Raw genomic sequence first — 20,706 nt, forward strand, 5'->3', positions numbered from 1 at the left:
ATCGCTCCATGCAGAGATCAGACCAGAACCAGTAGCTCCTCCCACACGCGGCCGCGGTATCATCCTTTAAAGAACATAATGTGCATTTGCAGAGACGTATGCTTCAGACGATATCCGATTGGCCAATCTACATGTCAATCAAGTCCCGTACATCTCAGTGAGGATTTTGATTGGCTGGTGGATTTTAAAGAAGTTCTTTTTTTTTTTATCTTTTCTGGCCCGCGATCTACACTCATGTCATTGAAGATCGACCGTTCTATCGCGATCGACATAATGAGCACCTTTGAAAAATATATACATGCATAATATATATAATGATGTCAAAACGGGTTGTGGCTCCGGGTGCTTTCTTTTTATTAGGGGCGGTCCCACATGGCTCTTTGAGTAAAAAAGGTTGCCGACCCCTTTGCTAGGCGGACGCCCGGTGCGGAGCGCGGACGCCTCTGCGCTCTGCCCCTCGCCCCGCGGGCTCCTTACCTCCCCCTTCTTATCTTCTCTGACACCCCTCACGAGGGGGGGGCGCCAGGGAGGAGCGCTTCATGGCCCCTGACATCCGGACCCTGCGCGGCTGCCAGCGGACGGAGCGAACCGTGTCTCTGAGCAGAGCAGCCAGACTTAAAGTTTTGTGCTGAGGGGAGGGGACGATGCTTTGTTACGTGTGGGGGGCTTCAGACTGCCATCCGTCCCGCAGGTCTATGTGAACGAGCAACCGAATTCAGGAGTATCATGTCTCCCGTCTCCGAGCAGAGCTCGGGCCGCCAGCTCACACAGCGGCTTTGGGGCGGTGTGTGTCCTTAGAAACTGTTCAAACAATCACGTGGATTTGTGTTTCTAGTCGTGTCCCGACTAAATAAAGGCTGATGTTATTCCCACATATTTACGTGCAGCCAAGATGCAGATTGCCGCATTTCCCGCATCGATTTTATGTTCATCCAAAGCTAAATGTTGTTGTTAGCGCGTGTTAGCCTTCACCTAACCGTTCTGCCACAAAAAAGCCCTGACCACACAGATTAAAAATAAAATGATGAGCGAACAGGCGCTTCATAATAACCATAACAATAATATAGGCACATTTGGAAGATCATCACGTATTTTACGGAGCTGCTAAATATTTGTATGTAGCCACTCGGCTTGTTTACATCAGGACTCATTTCCGCTTCCCGTATTATTAACACTACTGCGCATGTTCAAATGATTTATTCCGAACGAAGGTGAGACATGTGAACGTTTGTTCTAATCGGAAAAAGTTTTTCTGTGCCCATGAACACGGTTGAATTCTAATCCGACCATTGATCCGATCAAGACATTTTGCACATGTAACCGCGGCTAGTGAGTCACGCCTCTTCTTGCATGTCTGGTCCCTGCAGGATGCCGAAGTTCACAATAGGAAGTCTGCAGCCCTGAGATCCAGTGTGGAGGAATGAGCCTCTGCAGCACTGCTGCCTCCCAGGCAACATCCAAATGGTCAAAGCTGACCTCTTCTGCACTTGTGCTATCTTAGATGACCCCCCCCTTCCATTGACGTGTTCTCCCTACCATGACAAAGGTGGATAAAGGTGGGAAGATTTCATGTAATCCATGGACACCAGTGAAGATCACAAATCATTGAAGAAAAAAGGTTCAGAGCACTGTCTAGTGGGTCTAGATGACCCAACTCCCAATGTTAAAGTGCCTAGGATAGCACAAGGGTTACAATGCAGAGAAGTCTCTGTCCACTCGCTGACACCTCTAGCTTAGACCTTTTATGCAGTTTAGCTTGGATTGCGACGCATTTCTGCTGATGTTCCTAATTTGTTAGTCACTTTGGGTAAATGTGTCTGTTTTTTAATGGGAACATTACAAAAACACATCCTATACCTGAACGACTGCAAGATATTGGAACTCTTTAGTTGCGTGTGCTGACAACACAACCACACAAAAAATATGAATGGAATTACATTTATTAGCCTACAGAGGTCTGGATGTGGAATCATACTCAAAATGAAAGTGGAAAAACTCACTACAGGCTGATCCAACTTGGATGCAATGTCTTTGAAACTAGTCAAAAGGAGGCTCGGTAGTGGGTGTGGCCTCTACATGTCCGTATGACTTCCCTGCAATGCCTGGGTTTGCACTGGATGAGGTGGCGGTCTCCTGGGGGACTTCCTCCCACACCTGGACCAAAACATCCGCCAACTCCTGGACAACCTGTGGTGCAACCCGGTATTGGTGGATGGACCGAGACAGGATGTCCCAGATGTGCTCAATTGGATTCAGGTCTGGGGAAAAGGGCGGGTCAGTTTATTAAAAAAAGTACGTTTTTAGAGAGGACTTAAAAACAGGCAAAGATAGACTCTATAGCATGAATTGAGAGGTCGTTCCAAAGTTTTGGAGCTGCTGCAGCAAAAGCAAGGTCCCCTCTTAGTTTGAATTTTGATTGAAGTACTTTTAGAAGCAGTGGATCTAAGAGGACGGGAGGGGACATGAGAAAACAGGAGCTGACAGAGGTAAGGAGGTGCCAAGCCACGTAACGACTTAAAAACAATAAAAGAATCGTAAAATGAATTCTAAAATCAACAGGCAACCAGTGTAGCAGGGGTGAAAAAGAGACAATGTGATCATATTTCCACGAGACGTGCAGCCGCATTGTGCATTAGCTGCTAACCCTCACGTATGTGGAACAACAGTAATCCAGCCTATGGTAATAAAGGCATAGATCACTGATGACCCATTTGCAAGATTTTCACTGCTTTTACATTTCCCACCAAACCTCTAGGTGGTGGACATGCAAAAGAAAACAGTAGAAAAAGTGAAAGAAGAAGAACATCATCAAGTTTGCATGTTCAGCGAGTTCTTGAAAATGCACCAAAGTGTGTATGCAGCTTGAGACTTGACCTGGGACCAGCGGCGTGCGACGAGGTTGATGGCTGGTGAGGCACCGACTCCTCTGGAGTCTGATTTAAAATTGCAACAGCTGAATATTTCACCATTTATCCAACAGCAGGTAACAGCATATAAGATCCACACAAGAAGATATTTGTCCAGCAGAGAATATTTCTTCTATAGACATGCACAGAACACTCTTATTGTGTATAAATTATTCATATATACTGTAAACTAATTCAAGTATACAGATGTGTTCAGCACACATTTCATTTTGACCCCAAGTAACTATTTATAGTATTTTTCCAACTTCAAATTCTGTTGTTTTTATCAGTGTTATCAAATGATGTCTGTGAAAATGATCATAAAAATAATTCTTTTAGGCCTGAAATGTAGTTTTACTACATTTTTCCACTTGCTCCCATGTTATTTTCAAAAGACAAAAATTAAAAACCATGTTTGGCCTCACCTTTTGAGTCCATGCGTTGATCCTTCTCCACACAAGGCTCTATCCTAAGCTCTAACATTTAAATTCTGCTATTCTAACCTCAGAAACTGTGGAAAAGGTGTCGAGTCAACTGAAAATGTATCCAAAATACGGATCAGTGGAAAATAATATTTACTTAATGTGATTTTCTATTTTATCACAATGACAGGTGAGGCCTCACCTGACTTGCCTCACCTGAGCGCACGTCACTGCCTGCATGTGCTTCCCAGTAAAACTTGATGTTTTAACGGAGAGGAGTTCACCTTTTAACTCTGCTGGTGCTGAAACATCTGCTACAAGCTTTCAGAGGAAGATGTGGGAGTGTGTGAGGTTTGCTGAAACGGTGGAGCTGCAGGGAAGGTCTGGCACCTCAGAACATCTGAGGCTGAAAGACCACAGGAAGAGTCGTTGAAAGCAGTGTCTCCTGGTCCTCCAATCATCCCCCGCTCCAACTCACCTGCCCTGATGGTAGCCATCATCAGGCTTTTGCAAATCTTGATGATGAGCCGAGTCATGTGCGTTCAAGGAGGAGGACTTGGAAAAACAATATTCCCGGAGGAATGACGACTTCGAGGATTTAAAAATGGCTCCACCCAACAGTTTGACAGAAGCATCAGCAGTCTCTATGCTTTCCTGAAAACTTCTAAAGCATCTGAGAGACTGACTGGAGAAGGTCCACTGTTGGCGCTTCTGCACTGAAGCTGCAGCGGATTCCAGAATGCGCTGCAATCTCCACCTTCACACCATCATTGAAGGAGAGAACAGATTTATTAAATATCTGATCGAGCACTGTGAGTTACCGCACCATTGATTGGAAACCCCAGATATGAATAAGATTATAGAAAGGTATAAAATCAATGAAGAAGCCAAATACTTCCACAGAGTAAGCCAGCTCCGAGGCAAGAACAAGACCCAATAACCAGCTATGCACTGCCAGTTCTCAGTTACCCTAAAGAAATATCAAGATGACAAAAGGAAGAGATACAGACTTTGGGTGTTAAACCACGAAAGCTCCTCACCGTACATGGAGGGCTCCATCCCAGATCCAGCACCCTGAGACTGTACAGCCGCAAGGAAGGAGGCCGAGGACTAGTGAGGGGAGCCACGGAGCAGGATGAGACATCCAAGGGGCATGAATACATCAAAGCCCGACCTGACAGTGTGCTCAGTGAATGTCTCAGGTGATGGAGAGCAGAGGATACAGTGCTGGAGGACAGATCCTCATGGGAGGACAAACCCCTGCATGGGATGTACCACCGGACCATAACTGAAGTGGCTGATATCAAGAAGTCCTACCAATGGCTAGAAAGGGCTGGCCTACAGCACAGCACCGAAGCGCTCATCCTGGCAGCTCAGGAACAAACCCTGAGCACCAGACAAAGTCCTCCTTCTCTTATGACAGCTGCACTGTTCGACTCCAAACTCCTTCAATTTTACTTTGATGCACAAAGAAAATCTGTTTTATTAAATAAACTGTTATCAATAAATTGTCTTTTTTATGGTCAGAACAGAAAGGAAAAACTTTACTAGCCACAAGTATAAATAACATTCTGAAGTCAAGTTTCGGGAGACTTTTACTGTGAAAATCAGAGCTCGGCGGAAGGGGCGTGTCTTAGCCGGTTCTCCGTGCGGGAGCGCGCAGCGGTGATCCCGGTGTGACAGCCTGGATCAGTCCACGTCAACACGGCGACAGAGACAGAGGCGACAGCAGCGATGGACGCAGCGTCCCCGGTGAGCTCCTCCGCCCGGTCACCGGGCCCGGCGCGTGTCCGAACGTTCGCGAGTTTAGCGCGACTGGACCCGGACGCGCGCTGGACTTTTACGTTACGTGGAAGCGGACTGGCGTGAAAGCGGGTCTATTTCTGCTCCAGAGCGGCCCGGTTCTGGTCACGGTTGGCTCGGTGTCGGTCGGGACCCGCAGGCCGGACCGCTCCGTCCGTACGGGACTCGGGACTTGTTGAGCGGCTCTCAGAAGCTCGCTGCTGGTTCGAGTCCTAACTTGCGCGGCCGCAGCTGGTGTCCCAGCCGCGCAGGACCAACTGGACCGGACCGGGTCGGACTGGACTGTGCAGTTCCACTGAGAGGAAAACTTAAAGGGACCTGGCGCGCGTGTGTTTACAGGCTGATGCGCGCGCGCAGAGCCTGAGTGTAGTGACGTGTACAGCAGTGCCACGTCCACCCTTCTGCCCGCGCGTCTCCCGTGCCTTGCGCTCCATTTATTCACCGTTTCTCCTTCTTCTGGTTTTGTCGTCCTAGAATCCACTTTGCGAACGCGCGCGTCTGCCGTGCGTGAGATAGTTGGTGCGCGGCAGGTCAAGAAGAAGAAGAAAGACTTTATCCATCTTTAATGTTCAAACTAAAATCTCACAGAAATGTCTTTCAGGAGAAGCGTTAGGATGAAAACTCCAGACAAATGTTTTCTACTTTTCTCGTGTCACTTTCAGGTCAGACATCAACAGGAGAACTCATCTGCAGATGATGTGTTCAGGATTTGTCAGGATTCCTCAGTGTTTCCTGCAGGTGTGTGGCGTCAGTTTGGTGGCAGTCTGTAGTTTTCTGCCAGGGGGCGCTGTTCCGCAGAGTGAAACGATTTTCCATCTTTCTCCGTCCCTCTGCTGTTAAAGTGTTGAAAAATTGAAATTCTGGTATTTTCTTTATTCAAATCTTTGTGAATCAGGAGGAAAGGAAAAAAAAAGCTTGTAGTTGGGACGTGGAAGCTCCAATCAGTGGGCCACAAGCTCCAAGCTCCGCCCCTTTCTGATCATCCACCTGCAGACCAACAGATCCATGAAGGTCTTTGTTTTCCTGGTCTGAGCTGGAATCTGGATCAGAACTGTACGGATGGATGGATCTGATGTTGATGCTGTTCTTGTTGGACCGCTAATGTTATGTTGGGAGTGTGAGCGGCTGTAAGCTAGCAGGACAGAATGTAAACAACAAGGATCATGGGAAATGAGGACAGGCTCACTGCTTTTCTCTTTTTTCTCGATTGTTAACAGAGTTATGCTGCAGACTCGAGTGTTTACCGAGTTATGTTGCGGACTCGAGTGTTTACCGAGTTATGTTGCAGCCAGTTTCCAGCTAAAGCTTAGCTAGCTTTGCTTTGAGGTTGTGCACTAAAATGCGTAAACTTCTGGTCTTTGCTTACGTTTTAAGAACTTGGCATCAATCAGGCGACATAATTTAATTTTTTCCACCCCAGAGTTCTGCTTATGTGGACCACTCGTTTCTCCCGTTGACGGTGATTGCTGAAGGATTCTTGCCGTAGACATGCTGGTTTAGAGTCTAAATATGTTGATTCTGAAGGGTGGAGGCGTGTCCTGGGAGGAGCAGACGTGTCAATCACTAACACAACACGCACAGGGCCGGGGGGGGGGGTTTAGAGACAAAAATGTTAAAACTACACATAAAGTGCAGTTTTCGGAGCGGATTTCGGTACCCTAGGAGAAGCTCCGCCTGCCACAGATGGTTCAGTTCCTGCAGTGGTGCATTCTGGGCCAGATGTGTCCCAGCACTGGGGGGCAGAGTCTGTCCGTGGTGATGAGCTATTTGGGCCGGATGTGGTCCACTGTCGGCCCCCTGCCTTCGGAGGCTCCCTGTGACTGAGTGTCTGGTGTTTAGGGGTTTAGAAACCGGAGGGTCAAACAAAACTCCAGATGTGTGGATTCTCAGTCATCCAGGTCATGATCATATGAAGCTGCATCACTTATTACCCTTTGACAGGACAAATGACAAACCTGGGGTTGTTTACAGGGCTTTTTGCTTTAAGGGAACGCTAAAAATGTGGCCGAATTGGATCAGGCCCGTCTCTCTGCTTTCAGAGTTGGTGTGTACCTCTTGAGCTGTGGAGTCAGAGGACCTTTTCCCAGTATCGTCAGCTGGGTTCTTCTAAAACCAGAGTAATGGTGGTTAGGAGGTGGAGGCGTGGCTTGTTCGTCACATCTGCATTGCATGTTTGAGTTTAAAAAACTAAAAACTAGAAACAAGAGATTCTCCCAAATCTGTGACTTCCTTCTTCCTAATCTTCGGTGTCAGACTCAGTCAACTGGTCCCCATAGCAACCCGTCGCTAGGTAACATACTTACTCCTCTCTGCCTGCGTGGAAACATGAATAGTTATTAGGTGTTTGATGTTTATCATGTTGTGCATCTGTCCTTCCATGCAGCAGACGCACTTCACTCTACAGCGCCTCCAGTGGTCCAATGATGCAACTGACTAGTATTTGTCCATCACTGGAGCTGATCAAAAGTCACATGCTCATATTTCTTCAGGCTGCCTTCAGGGTGAACGCGTTCTTGTGGATTCTTCCAGTCTGGACCTCCAGCTCTGTTTGGAGTGTTTTTCAACCAGTGTCCCGTGTGAAAAACCCATTAACTGATCTATAAACATTTTCCATCTCCAGGATATCAGCTCTGTGTTCATCCAAACGTAAAACACTGAGTAGTTAGGAATGTGAAAGATCATAAAATACTTTTGTCTTTGTGTTTATTTGATTCTATTAAAGACTCTTTAATAAGAATGACAGTACCCTGATTTAGCTGAAGCTTCAGCTGTTTTAGGAAAAGCCCGGCCCCTTTAACTGTCTCTACCAATCATTCTTGGAGGCTTAATCACAAGCCATCAGTCTGACCAATCAGAAGTGGTTAAAGTCTTCACTTCCTTGTTCTGATTCTGCTCATAAAGTCGTTCAGTTCCAACAGAAATACCAGCTAAAGCTCGTCTTTAGCGGCGTAGCTTTCCACAGAATCTGGTGTCAGACCGTGGAACAAGTGAACAAAACCATGAAGCTCAGAGAAGAGAGTCTGTCTGCTGTCTGTCATGATAACATTTTAAAGTATTTAGTTAAAAATGTGCATGTTCTCGCCGTGCATGCATGGGTTTTCTCCGGGGACTCAGGCTTCCTCCCACCGTCCAAAAACATGCTTCATAGGTAAATTGGTTAATCCAAACTGTGAAATTGTGACCCTGCGACAGACTGGCGACCTGTCCAGGGCGTCCCCTGCCTTTGCCCATAAGTGGCCGGGATAGGCTCCAGCAGCCCCGTGACACAGAAAGGGATAAATACGACAGAAGATGAATTAGTTAAAAATGATGACGGAAAACTAACTTAACTTTTATTAAAACTTGAGTTTCTCCTTTTTACATTTTTGGATGCCGGTGTGCCGCGGGAGTTTTGTCAAGGAGAAAGTGCTCCGCGGCTTAAAAAAGGTTGAAAAACACTGATCCATGTAGACGAGGCTCATTTGGAGAATAATTTATAAACAGTGAAATAGAAATGATGTTTTTGGTTGTTTTGCTATTTGTTCATGTATCGCAAGTTACAGCGGGGAAAATAAGTATTGAACACGTCAACATTTCTCTCAAAAAACACATTTCTAATCGAGCTATTGACACGAAATTTTCACCAGATGTCGGCATCAACCCAAGTAATGCACACATAGAAAGAAATCCAAACATTTATGTCCATAAATGAAGTTATGTGTAATAAAGTGAAATGGCACAGGGAATAAGTATTGAACACATGAAGAAAAGGAGGGGTTTAAAGGTCTGGCAAGCCAAGAAAGCAGCTGGAGTTTGTCAGTATTCAGAAGGTTAACCTGCCCCCTATTAGTGCAAAGTAATCTCAGCTGGTATAGTCCTGATTGATGCATTTTAAAAAGGTTTCTCACCAGCAAGGTGTTAGACAAGAAGCATTGCATGATGGGTAAAAGCAAAGGGCTGTCCAAAGACCTACGCAACCTTATTGTTGCAAAACACACTGAAGGCATTGGTTACAGGCGCATTTCTAAACTTCTGAAAGTTCCAGTGAGTACCATTGGGGCCATCATCCGGAAGTGGAAAGAACACGGCATTACCATAAAGCTGCCACGGCCAGGTGCTCCTCGCAAGATTTCAGACAGAGGAGTCAGAACAATCATCAGAAGGGTTCTCCAACAGCCCAGGACCACTCGTGGAGAGCTTCAGAAAGACCTGGAATCAGCAGGTACCGTTGTTTCAAAGGAAACAATAAGTAATGCACTCAACCGCCATGGCCTCCATGCACGCACACCACGCAAGACTCCATTTTTGAAGAAGAAGCATGTTGAAGCTCGTTTGGAGTTTGCAACACAACATTTGGATAAACCCATGACATTCTGGGAGAAGATACTCTGGTCAGATGAGACCAAAACTGAACTCTTCGGATGTCATAAGACACAACATGTTTGGAGGAAAAATGGCACCGCACATCACCCCCAAAACACCATACCAACAGTCAAGTTTGGAGGTGGGAGCATCATGGCGTGGGGCTGTTTTTCAGCATGTGGTACTGGCAGACTTCATATCATTGAAGGAATAATGACTGGAGAAAAGTATGGAGACATTCTTGATCAGAATCTGCTGTCATCTGCCAGGCTGCTGAAGATGAAAAGAGGCTGGATCTTTCAGCAAGACAACCATCCCAAGCACACAGCCAAGGTAACACTCAACTGGTTGAAGAAAAAGAAAATCAAGCTGCTAGAATGGCCCAGTCAATCACCAGACTTGAATCCAATTGAAAATCTTTGGAAAGAACTGAAGATCCGGGTTCACAGAAGAGACCCCTGGAACCTTGAAGATTTGAAGGCAGTTTGTGTGGATGAATGGGCCAAAATCACACCTGAGCAATGGATTCCACTGGTTTCTCCATACAGGAGGCGTCTTGAGGCTGGAATCACCAACAAAGGTTTTTGCACTAAGTATTAAATACATTTCAGTAAGCGTGTTCAATACTTATTCCCTGTGCCATTTCACTTTATTACACATAACTTCATTTATGGACATAAATGTTTGGATTTCTTTCTATGTGTGCATTACTTGGGTTGATGCCGACATCTGGTGAACATTTCGTGTCAATAGTTCGATTAGAAATGTGTTTTTTGAGAGAAATGTTGACGTGTTCAATACTTATTTTCCCCGCTGTATATCCTCATCGCAATATTGATCACTAATATCGTGAGTGTTCCTCATGTGGTGCAGCCCCACGCTAACGTCTCGTTTCTTTCTCTACTGACGTCTGTCAGGCTCCTGATTGGCTGATCCAAGCTGCTCATGAGCGTTTGCGTGTTCATGTCTCGGTAATGTGGACCTCCTCTGGACAAAGGGGGGCAGGTGGAGACCATCGTAGCTACAGTGAACATTGTCTGGTCTCTGCAGCGTTTGGGATGTTTGTTCCACACTGAAACCCGCGTTGTGTCCTAAAACCAGGCCTCTGCTCTCCGTCTGAGCGCGCCCAAAGCGGGTTCAGGGGAGGACACCTGGGCCTCTCTGAGATATGGCTGTGTTTGGGTGGGATGAGGGGAACTTTTTTCACGGCGAGACAGAATGGCGAGTGCGTGACGTTGCTCTGTCCTTGGTTCTCAGGAGGATAGATTTCACTCCTCTGGCGCCTCTGAGCTCAGGATTCCCGTCTGACTGCAGGGAATCTCCTTCCGAGTCGGCGGCTGGACGGCACCGAGGAGCGGATGGAGCCGCCCGAATCTGGATCCTTGGTTCTGATTGGTGCTGAGGTTCTGGTCAAAGTTCTGTGATACACTCAGACTGTGAATGTTTGCTGGTCAGTGCATAACAGAACTTTGTCCCGGCTCGGAAACTTCGTCTCTGCCGCAGACGGACGTTATGACAGTGGGATGGGAGCATATGATGGGAGTGGGGAGTGGGGGGGGGGTTTCCTCCTCCCGGGTGGGGGGTCAGTGTTTGTGAAACGTTGCGTTCGTGTGAGCTGGGTCAGTAAAGGTGCGCTCTCTGTTGCAGGAACCGTCTCTGTACACGGTGAAAGCGGTTTTCATCCTGGATAACGACGGGAACAGGCTCCTGTCTAAGGTACCGCGGCGATCAGAACCGCAGCTTTGGACTCCTACGAAGCTGACGGCACTCTTTTCACTGTCCTCAGTACTACGACCCGGAGCTGTACCCCTCCATAAAGGAGCAGAGGAACTTCGAGAGCAACATCTTCAACAAAACCCACAAAGCAGACAGTAAGTTTGGGTTTTTACCGGCTGGTTTGGGGTGAGAACCGGTCAGTGAAACGAGCCGGACCTGCAGAACCTGCAGGGAGCCGGGTTGTACCGCGGCGCTTGAATGCAGCAGCGACCGTTGGGCTCAGAAGAAACCAGGTCAGCCCCCCCACCCTGCTTTTTGTTAGAACGTGAAAGTTCCCCTGCAGAAGAAACCCGATCTGAGCCCAGTTCTCGTCTTCCACCCAGAACCATCCCTGCCTTTTGTTCCGGGTTTTGTCCTCACCTATGCTGTTACACACACACACACACACACACCCACACACACACACACACACCCACACACACACACACACACACACACACACACACACACACACACACACACTTTGCTCTGTTTCCAATAGTTTTTTTTTCCAATCGAACTTAAAAACTTAAAACATTTTCCAGAAGGTTCTGGCGTGAGAACGGCCAGCACCGATGAAGCAAACTGACGTCGGCTTTGCGGCGGCGTGATTCTCTGCCGAGTGTGACATGACTGTGTGGATCTCTGCAGATGAGATCGCCTTCCTGGAGGGGCTGACCATCGTGTACAAGAGCAGCATAGACCTCTTCTTCTACGTGGCGGGCAGCGCTCAGGAGAACGAGGTGCGCCGCGCTCTAACTCCCCCCCCCCCCCCCCCCCCCGCTCTCCCCTCACAGAACGTCCCGCAGCAGCAAAAGCAAATGTGTGCTTTTATTTTGAAATCTTGAATAAAGTTGATGGGTTTGTTACACATATTCATATCTGTTTATTAGTTTTAGTTTTTTAAAACGGACTTCAGCTGCATTTTTTTAACAGAACGTCTGTTTCTGCATCTCTCCAGTGTCTCATCAGTCCATACAAGTTCATTACATTAATTTTGTCTTCTTCATAAATAGAACGATGATTTTAGATCTGGTTTCTGTAAACATTGTGACCTGCATGTGAGCTGCAGAGCCCCCCCCCCCCCCCCCCCCCACACACACACACAGGGGAGCAGAGTATAACCTCCTAATGTTTGGCTCGTCACTGACCTGTCACTGACTTTCCTCCTCTGTCATCCTTGCCAGTTGATGCTGATGTCGGTACTCAGCTGTCTGTTCGACTCCCTCACTCACATCCTCAGGTACGCCCCCCCCCCCCGGACGGGTTCAACCGCCGCACACATGTCCTTCTCACAACTGCTTCAGTAAACACAGAAATAATCCATTTATAAAAAGCTACATGTTAGTTTTTAGAGAAGAAATTAAAGCTTTCAAGTGCGCCTTATAGTGGGGAAAATATGATGATATGACCTGAAAAAGCACCCACAGCAAGGAAATTCTCCTTTTCTGGACTCTTGTCTGCTTGAATGGCTAAAAGCATTCAGCTCCATGTGTTGTCAGTCCATCAGAGGGGAGCGGAAAAGACAACAATTGACTTTAAAGCTGACTTTTATTTGGAGGTTTGTGAATAAACGGTGATAAGAGGACGTCAGGCCTGAAACAGACCGCAGTGATACAAGGGAGTTTTATCTTAATGCATATAATGGACATGAACACTAAAGTGCTTTGGAGGTTTGGTGGTCTGCAGCACACCCTACAGGCCAGTTCATGCAACTGCAAGAAACCCCTTTTAACTGCAATAAATGTAACATCCATTCAAAAACATCCATAGATCTATAAATATTGTTTTAGTGATGAATTATCATTACCACAGTTTAGATAATATGCCTGAAAGTCTAGAAGTCAATGTCTTTGTCTAGAGTATCAGTACATATAATGTAATATTCTACCCATGTGTTCAATAATACAAACATAAAGATATTAAATTAAGATTGAAAACATCAAAACCTGCAGAGAGGAAATGCTGGAAGGGTTTGTTGTAAACAAGAAGGTTTGAAACCACCAGCTGACCTGATAATGAATTATTAAATGGCAGAAATGCACTAAAATCAGGTGTTTGTTGGATTGTTTGCTCATCTGTTTTCATTCCATAATATAACCTGTCAGTCAAAACATTACTTTTTTTTCTTTTTTTGCAGGAAAAATGTGGAGCGAAAGTGTTTACTGGAAAACATGGAGGGGGCCTTCCTGGTGGTGGATGAAATCATTGATGGGGGGTAGGAGGAAGGTTCCTATTCGTTGATTTCAGCAGCAGTGAACCTGTGAGAATGCTGGATGTTCCTGTTTCCAGGGTGATTCTGGAGAGCGACCACCAGCAGGTCCTGCAGAAGGTCAACTACCGGGTAGGACATCCGAGCATCCTGCACTCCACGATGCGTTTGATGACCAGAGAATTCACTCTGAAGAAACACATTGGGGGGGGGGTCTGTTCAGAGCAGCATGACCACATACACAACCCCCCCCCCCCCCCCCCCCCCCCCACTTCACACGCCTGTATCTGGTTTGGTCTGTTTGCAAACTTCATTGCTCCTGACGAACTTTGCATTCAGGGTAAGTCTTCCTAAATGAAAGCACTGCGCCCTCTGCTGGCGTAAAGCAGGAACTGCACAGACCCTGGTTTAAAACTGATCAGATGAACAATTAGCATAGAACTAAATAGAATAGAAGAAATACTAGATCAGTCAATGTGTTTAAAGAACAAGTAAAATAGCAGAAGATATAGAAGATAATAGCAGATTGTGTCACATAAACTCGTATTGAGATCATGGCCCAGTGTTGGGATCGTATCCTCGTGTTGGGATCGTATCCTCGAGTTGGGATCGTATCCTCTTGTTGGGATCGTATCTTCATGCGTAGAATATCTACAGAAACTTTTAAATTTTCTTTTTAAACTAAATTCCATATAGTGGCATTTTAATAGATTCAAATAGATTTTCTGGAACCCGGAAGCTTAAGAAAATGAAACCCCACCTTTGGCCTCCTTTGGAAAAGATCGTCTGACATGAAGCTGGTCTTTGGTCTGCAAAAGTTTGGGGGTCGCTGTCACACCCCTTCTAATGGGAGGGGGGCTCTGATGGGACGGTCTTTTGATGCTGCATGGACCGATCGGCGCTGCTGTCAAACACATCTCTCTTATTCTTCAGTGTCCTCCTGCTTTTCTCTTACCTGCTTTTACCTTTTTGTTGCCCCCCCCCCCCCCCTATTATTTCTGCCCCCCTTGACTGCTGTCAGCTCCTGTCAGAGCCAGCCTTTGGCTTCGTCCTGTTCGATTACATCACGGGTAACCTAGAGGGACAGGCAGACAAAACCCAGCAGCTTTAGCCTGACGAGCTGAGGGTGAGAGGGGGGAGGTGAGGGGAGGTGAGTGCATGGTGAGAGCGCACGCAGGCGTGCATGGTGAGAGCGCACGCAGGCGTGCATGGTGAGAGTGCACGCAGGCGCTTCACTGGCTCTGACTGATGTGTCCCTGAACCAAAGGAAGCTGCAGCTCTGATTGGCTGAGCTGCTAACCAGCATGAGCACGGCCCCGCCCACGCCGTCACCCGCTCGTCTTTGGGTTTTCCTCTCCATGACATCGAGTCTTTGTCTTTCACAGGCGGACGACAACCCTTTAACCGAGCAGAGTGTCACCCAGGTAACAAACGTGCACACACACACACACAGACACACACATGCATGGTAATAATGTTGCGTCTCACATCAGAGAGCTGTGTTCACATGAACCAAACTTCCTGGTTGAAGCTGCGTTGACCTTCACCCCAGCATCAGGATGTTTGTGAAAATCCCAGATTCAGTCCAAATGACACACCCGTGCACAGCCTGTGCACACGCAGGACCCTTTGTGCACGTGTTCCTGCATGCAAACCGCAGACGTGTGCGCTCAGTGTGCTCACAGGTGTTGCTCCATACTCAAAAAAATGACGAGTGTCTTCAAAATAAAAGCAGTGTCGTTTGTGGAAACGGATTCTGTTGATCGTTCAACGTTTACGTCACAGAAACTGAGCGACGTTGGCGTCTGCATTCATGTGATTTTGGAAGATTTAGCTGTTTTTCTGACGTTCATGTGTGTTTTCCTGAGCTGAACGATCATTTTTCTGATCCTTCCAGCACCGCATGAACGCAGCGTTTCTCTAAGTTTCACTGTTTCCCTAAAGGACATCGATTGTTTCAGCTGGAACTAAAACGAGAGAAAATTAAAAATAAAAAAACGAGGTGGATTACCAAATCGCTCCACGTCGCTCCTGGTCTGACCCGTCAATCAAATGTTCGAACCTTTAGTGGCTCAAAACGTTAATTATCCAGAAGCTTTCCAGGCTTTGGCGTGCTCTGTGACTCCACAGTTTTAGCAACGAGACTCTGCTGCAGTAAAGAGGAAACTCCACCCTCTGGTAAAAAACAAAAAACAAATAAATAAATCAATGTTTTTTTTTTGGAGAAGAACTTCTGGGGGGTATTCCAGAAAGCAGGTTATGCTAGCTCCCACGGTAAGTTTGAGGCTAAGGAAGTTGATAACCTCAGCTTTCAGTTCCAGAAATGGAGGTATGTTTCAGGGTAGGTCAAGTTGCCGTAGCAACTCATGCTCTGAACATAACCTGGTCTGGAGCAGGTTTAGTTGAAGGTTAGTTTGTTTTCAGAGAGGTGAAGCAGCATGGCGTGTCCATTTGAAGATGATTTAGTGGATGAAGAAGCTCAGATAATACTTTTTCCACCGTGAGAGGATGATAAGACCACATATGGATGTTGGAAAGAGAAACCTTTTTACTTTGATCTAACTTAATTATTTGCTCCAGTTAAGATAAATCTTTTTTTTTGTTCAGACGTCTTAAAAATAACACGTAGTTTTCAGACAGTTATTTTACTTTCATTCAAATTAATTCAATTAAGTAGGTGTAACTTTGGTGCTGCTGTTAGATCGGCACTGCAAGGGATTGTGGGATACCATTTCCTTTGCCTGTCAGGATGGATTTGGGTTTAAGTGTGGGTTTTTGACCAAATGTGTTTAGTTGTTTTACAGTGTTTTGTCCATTTATTTGTCCTGTTATGTTTAATTCTTTCTGCACCATGAGTGAGAGGGAGGGTGAGGATGGTGAGGATATTTGGCACCACTAGTCCAAAACTATGGTATAAGATCTATAGTTACAGTCTGTCATGATAATTAAATGCTAGGAATATATTGTAAATCTGTACTGTATCATTTATTTTAATTTTATAAAAATGAGAAAACCTGCAGCCTCTAACTTAGACGTATGACAGTTCAAGAATTACAATAAATTAATATGGAGAAACATTTAATTGAATTGGAGTAATATGACATTTAGTTGGATAAACATGTAAATTTGAGTTGTATAAACAATCGAGTTGGACGTAAGAAATTAGGTTGAACAAATGTAACTCAATTACTTGTTACCATCTGAATTAATTGAAGTTGGATAAGTTATATATATATATATATATATATATATATATATATATATATATATATATATATATATATATATATATATATATATATATATATATATATATATATATATATATATATATATATATATATATATATATATACGCGTCACAATGAAAATAGAAATAAGATCAGAAACTGATTCGTTTACTTTGTCCGTTCTTTTTCTCCAAGCAGAAACTTTTTTTTGCTGATGATGCAGCCGTGTTACTTTCTTGATGGACGTATAATCTTCATACGCAGTCATTAAAATCTCAGACTCCGTCTCACTAAAGTATAGCCTCTCTTTTTGTTCACCACGCGTTTCCATGGTGACTCTGGAAATCGTTGATCCATTGAGAGTGTCTTTATGTACCTGCCTTGTGCGTGCATTAACCCAGGGTTACCAAGTCGAGCGTAATTACACCAACTCATATCCGGTCTTTTGGAACCGACATACCCAGAGTAAGCAAGTTCAGGCGGATTTCAGCCAGAGTTCAGGCTTAAAGTCAGGCTAGTTTAAACATGCTTCCTGGAATACCCCCCTGCTTCCTGGAATACCCCCCTGGATTCTGTGAAAAGTCTGGAAAGGTGAGCCTCCGTCATCACAGCAGGTTTCACTGATCCTTGTTGATGAGCGCTCAGGTGTTTCCGCTGCAGGACGGGCCGCGTAAACGTGCGAGCGGGAAACTGTGGAGTGGTATTTATGGGTGGGGGGGGTAATTGCCTGCAGCTCTGATTTGTGTTGATTTGATGCTTTATTGATGAACAGAGGCTGCAGGAGGAGCAGGGGCTGTTCTGGGATCAGGTCAAAGCTTCAATAAATAAAAGAGGCTCTGCTGCAGATGAGCCCAGGACACGTGCACGTTTCACGCTTCTGTTTACAGCTGCTGAATGAAGCTTTACTCCTAACCTGCTGCTGTGCGTGTGCACGTGTCTGTGAGTGTGCATGTGCACGTGTCTGTGAGTGTGTGTGTGCACGTGTCTGTGTGTGTTTGGACTGACACTCTAAACTTTGTGTTTGTTGCTTTTAACCCTGACAGCACCTAACAGAGAAGCTGGCTCTCACCTCTAACGTAAGCATCACCACATCACACACACACACAGGGGAGGGGGGTGTAAGCCACGCCCACATCGCCTCACAGTCATGTCGGAAATGTTTTAAAGCAGAACAGGGTTAAGGACTAACTCCTGATCGGACGGTTTGAAATTTGGATGAAGTTCCTCACCTCAGTCCATTCATCTACAAAGTCAGCTGCTGGGGTGTTGGCACACCTGTAGACACCTGTAGACACCAGTAGATACCAGTAGATACCTGTTGACAGGTGTTGGGGCAGAAAACGGTGGAGATTTAAAGCTAACAAACTACAGTTTAGAGGTATCTCCTGATGATGTTCAATCCATCTTTAAAAATGTTCACATCCACATCCGGTTTGGGGGAAAAACCTCCCGTCTTTCCCGGTGGAGTTTGGATGAATCCGTTCCAGGAGTCAAGGTTTCCATCTGCGCTGGATGCTTTTAAAGACCCGCTCCAATGAAAAAGGGGTTTTTCCTGACGATGGAGGACAGATATTTAAAAAAAAAAAAAAAAAAAACTTCATTTCCCATTCTAACGTTAGCAGTGCATCAGAAAATGGCAACATCAGATCCATCCGTCCGTCCAGTTCTGATCCAGATTCCAGCTCAGACCAGGAAAACAGAGACCTTCATGGATCTGTTGGTCTGACAGAGGATGATCAGAAAGGGGCGGAGCTTGGAGACTTTGACCCGCCAGTTGTACGTTATTTAAAAAGCACTTCTACACATCCTGCTACAAGGTGCCGTACAATAAAACACTAATAGACATAAAAAACAATGAAAGGATTAAAAATAGCTACCAAAGCAGTAAACAAAAACATACAGCATCTTTTCTTCTGCCCCTGATTCAGAATAATAATTTTTCTTTATCCATGTCCTCCATCAACACATGTTAAAAACACGGTTTCCATCATAGCGGGTATTTCCATTTCTGTGTTTGTGTTGCTTCGATGACATCATCACGAAGCCTCGTTCTGACCACCGCTCCTGTCCTCCAGGTTCTCCAGTCGGCCAAAGACCAGATCAAGTGGTCCATCCTGAAGTGACCCCACAGGAAGGAGCAGGGAGAGGCGTCGGGAGGACTTTTGTCTTTTTTGTTTTTGTTTTGCATCATTGATTTAACTTATTTGGATTGTGAGGGAAGCGTGGAAATGTTTTTTTACTTCTGTTGTCACGGCGATGAGCAGAGTGGAGCTGCAGCAGCGTAAACCCTGAAGGTCCAGTGGGGCTGCTGCCAAAGGCGGGAAGGAAGACGACACGGCTCCGCGTCCTGCACACGGACTCGAACCTCAGCAAGTTACTTTGTGGGTCAGAACGCTTTTTGTGGATTTCTGAGTGGAAAAATGCCAAAGACTCATTTTTAGGAGGCTTAGATTTTGCTCCAACAGATGTTACTTTTTGGGAGGCTGCTAATAAAACGAAGTTTGTTGACATTTTTCTTGGTTTGCTTTTGATTTTTCTGTGGAAAAGTTTCCTCCCACGTCTTGAGTAAGAACGTCATCAGGTCCTGCTGGCCCCGCCCCCTACAGCTGATCCAATCACAAACTAGAGGGACAAATATTGAGCAGGAATCTCCACATTTCTGATGAACCACTGAAGCCACGCCTCCTTGTTTTCTGATCTCAGAAATCATGTTTTGCATCAGTAGTTTGAGCGTGACGGTTGTGTGTTCGAGTCCCAAACGAGAACCTGGACACTGCCGCTCCTGCGCTCCTAGCCGAGTGCAGTTTTATAACCGCATCCGTTAAGGTTTCACCTGCTTCCCTCAGATTTGAGCAGCTCCAACACTGAAACCTCCAGCTTTGTCTCTGGAGTTCAAAGAAAAAGACGTTTCAAATCTGCAATGCATGTTCAAGCTGCATGTTCCACATCATGAACCCTCCACCGCCTTACTGGAGAGTCGGTGGCTACCTTTTGATTTCAAGACAGACTTTAGTTCTGCTGCTTTTGATTTTTCCAAACAAACCTTCATGTTCTTCCCTGGAACAGTCAGAAACCAGAGATCTGTGTGTTCACGACTGTTTTCTGACTTTAATGGAAACTCGTTTAGGAAAACTGACGAATTGTTTTGTTTTTAATTGAACATTTGCAGAATACAATACAAAAATACAACATTTATAACTATACAATATAAGAATAAAACAGAGTTCTGAATACAAAACATTGTTTATAATATGATATACATTTTTTAAACAAACTGCTGTTCAATAATAACCAAATAAAGCAATAAAAAGAAGGAATTTTATAAACTAAAAATAAAAAATAGAAATGTGAGAGTCATTTTATGTCTCTAGTCCAAAAGATTTACAGATGTTAATCGTTTTTTGAGTCTTTTATTTATTTATGTTGTAGATCCAATTTCCGGTTTATTAACAAATTTACTTTTGTGAATATGGAATTTAGCCATGAAAAATAAAATATTTATTATTATCTTTGTGTTCAAAATCATGAAAACCAAATGTTACGTTTTTATGGTACAGTTGAAAAAGCAGAATGAGGAAAGTTTGGGATCCGTTCAGATTTTTTTTTCCTCTGGACTCGTTTAGTGCGCACGCGCGGAGCCAGCTTCCACCTCATTGGCTGAACAGAATCTACATACCAAAGCTGACTGGGCCGTTCGGTGACAGTGACAGATTAGGCTCATGGCGATTGGTTGACCCAGCTCTGACGTCATTAACTGCGCGATGGGCAAGAGAGAGGGAGAGAGAAAGGGAGTGGGTGGGACAAATCGACGCAGTGCTGCCCCCTTGAGGACACATTTTAATTCATTCAAAAGCAGCCATAGTGTTACAAACGTGATTTGTTCATCATTTATTCTCTTTATTTATACATTCATGCGAAAAATCACTAAAAGAAAACCCTGAAATTACAAAAGTACCACAATTAATATAAATTTATAGAAGCATAAGTCTTTAAAAAAATGAAAACACAGGTTCTTTGTTTTTTAAAAAACATGGTTT

The 20,706-nt window shown here is 45.2% G+C and overlaps 1 protein-coding gene and 1 non-coding gene across 7 annotated transcripts; both read left to right on the plus strand.

Annotated features, from left to right (window-relative positions):
• The first annotated feature begins 4,921 nt into the window (after positions 1 to 4,921).
• On the plus strand, positions 4,922 to 19,182 carry LOC105354657 (coatomer subunit zeta-1-like). 6 transcript variants are annotated; one of them, XM_023957841.1, is made up of 10 exons: positions 4,922 to 5,080; positions 11,120 to 11,188; positions 11,259 to 11,343; positions 11,879 to 11,970; positions 12,415 to 12,470; positions 13,368 to 13,445; positions 13,520 to 13,571; positions 14,825 to 14,863; positions 17,713 to 17,745; positions 18,745 to 19,182. In XM_023957841.1, exons 1-10 carry the CDS (start codon positions 5,063 to 5,065, stop codon positions 18,790 to 18,792), a joined length of 570 nt encoding a protein of 189 aa, XP_023813609.1. In that variant the 5' UTR covers positions 4,922 to 5,062; the 3' UTR covers positions 18,793 to 19,182. The 6 variants fall into 6 exon arrangements, 2 of the variants coding, with proteins under 2 accessions (XP_023813609.1, XP_023813610.1); XR_002873731.1 differs by having other exon boundaries at positions 4,943 to 5,080; positions 14,461 to 14,863; XR_002873733.1 differs by lacking the exon at positions 17,713 to 17,745 and adding an exon at positions 14,461 to 14,589 and having other exon boundaries at positions 4,943 to 5,080.
• On the plus strand, positions 10,864 to 10,964 carry mir152 (microRNA 152). The gene is given in 1 exon segment (NR_107122.1): positions 10,864 to 10,964. It is a non-coding gene; the product is annotated as a microRNA 152 (primary transcript).
• Positions 19,183 to 20,706: the final 1,524 nt, after the last annotated feature.

This window comes from Oryzias latipes, chromosome 8, assembly GCF_002234675.1.
Source record: "Oryzias latipes chromosome 8, ASM223467v1".
Taxonomy (NCBI): domain Eukaryota; kingdom Metazoa; phylum Chordata; class Actinopteri; order Beloniformes; family Adrianichthyidae; genus Oryzias; species Oryzias latipes.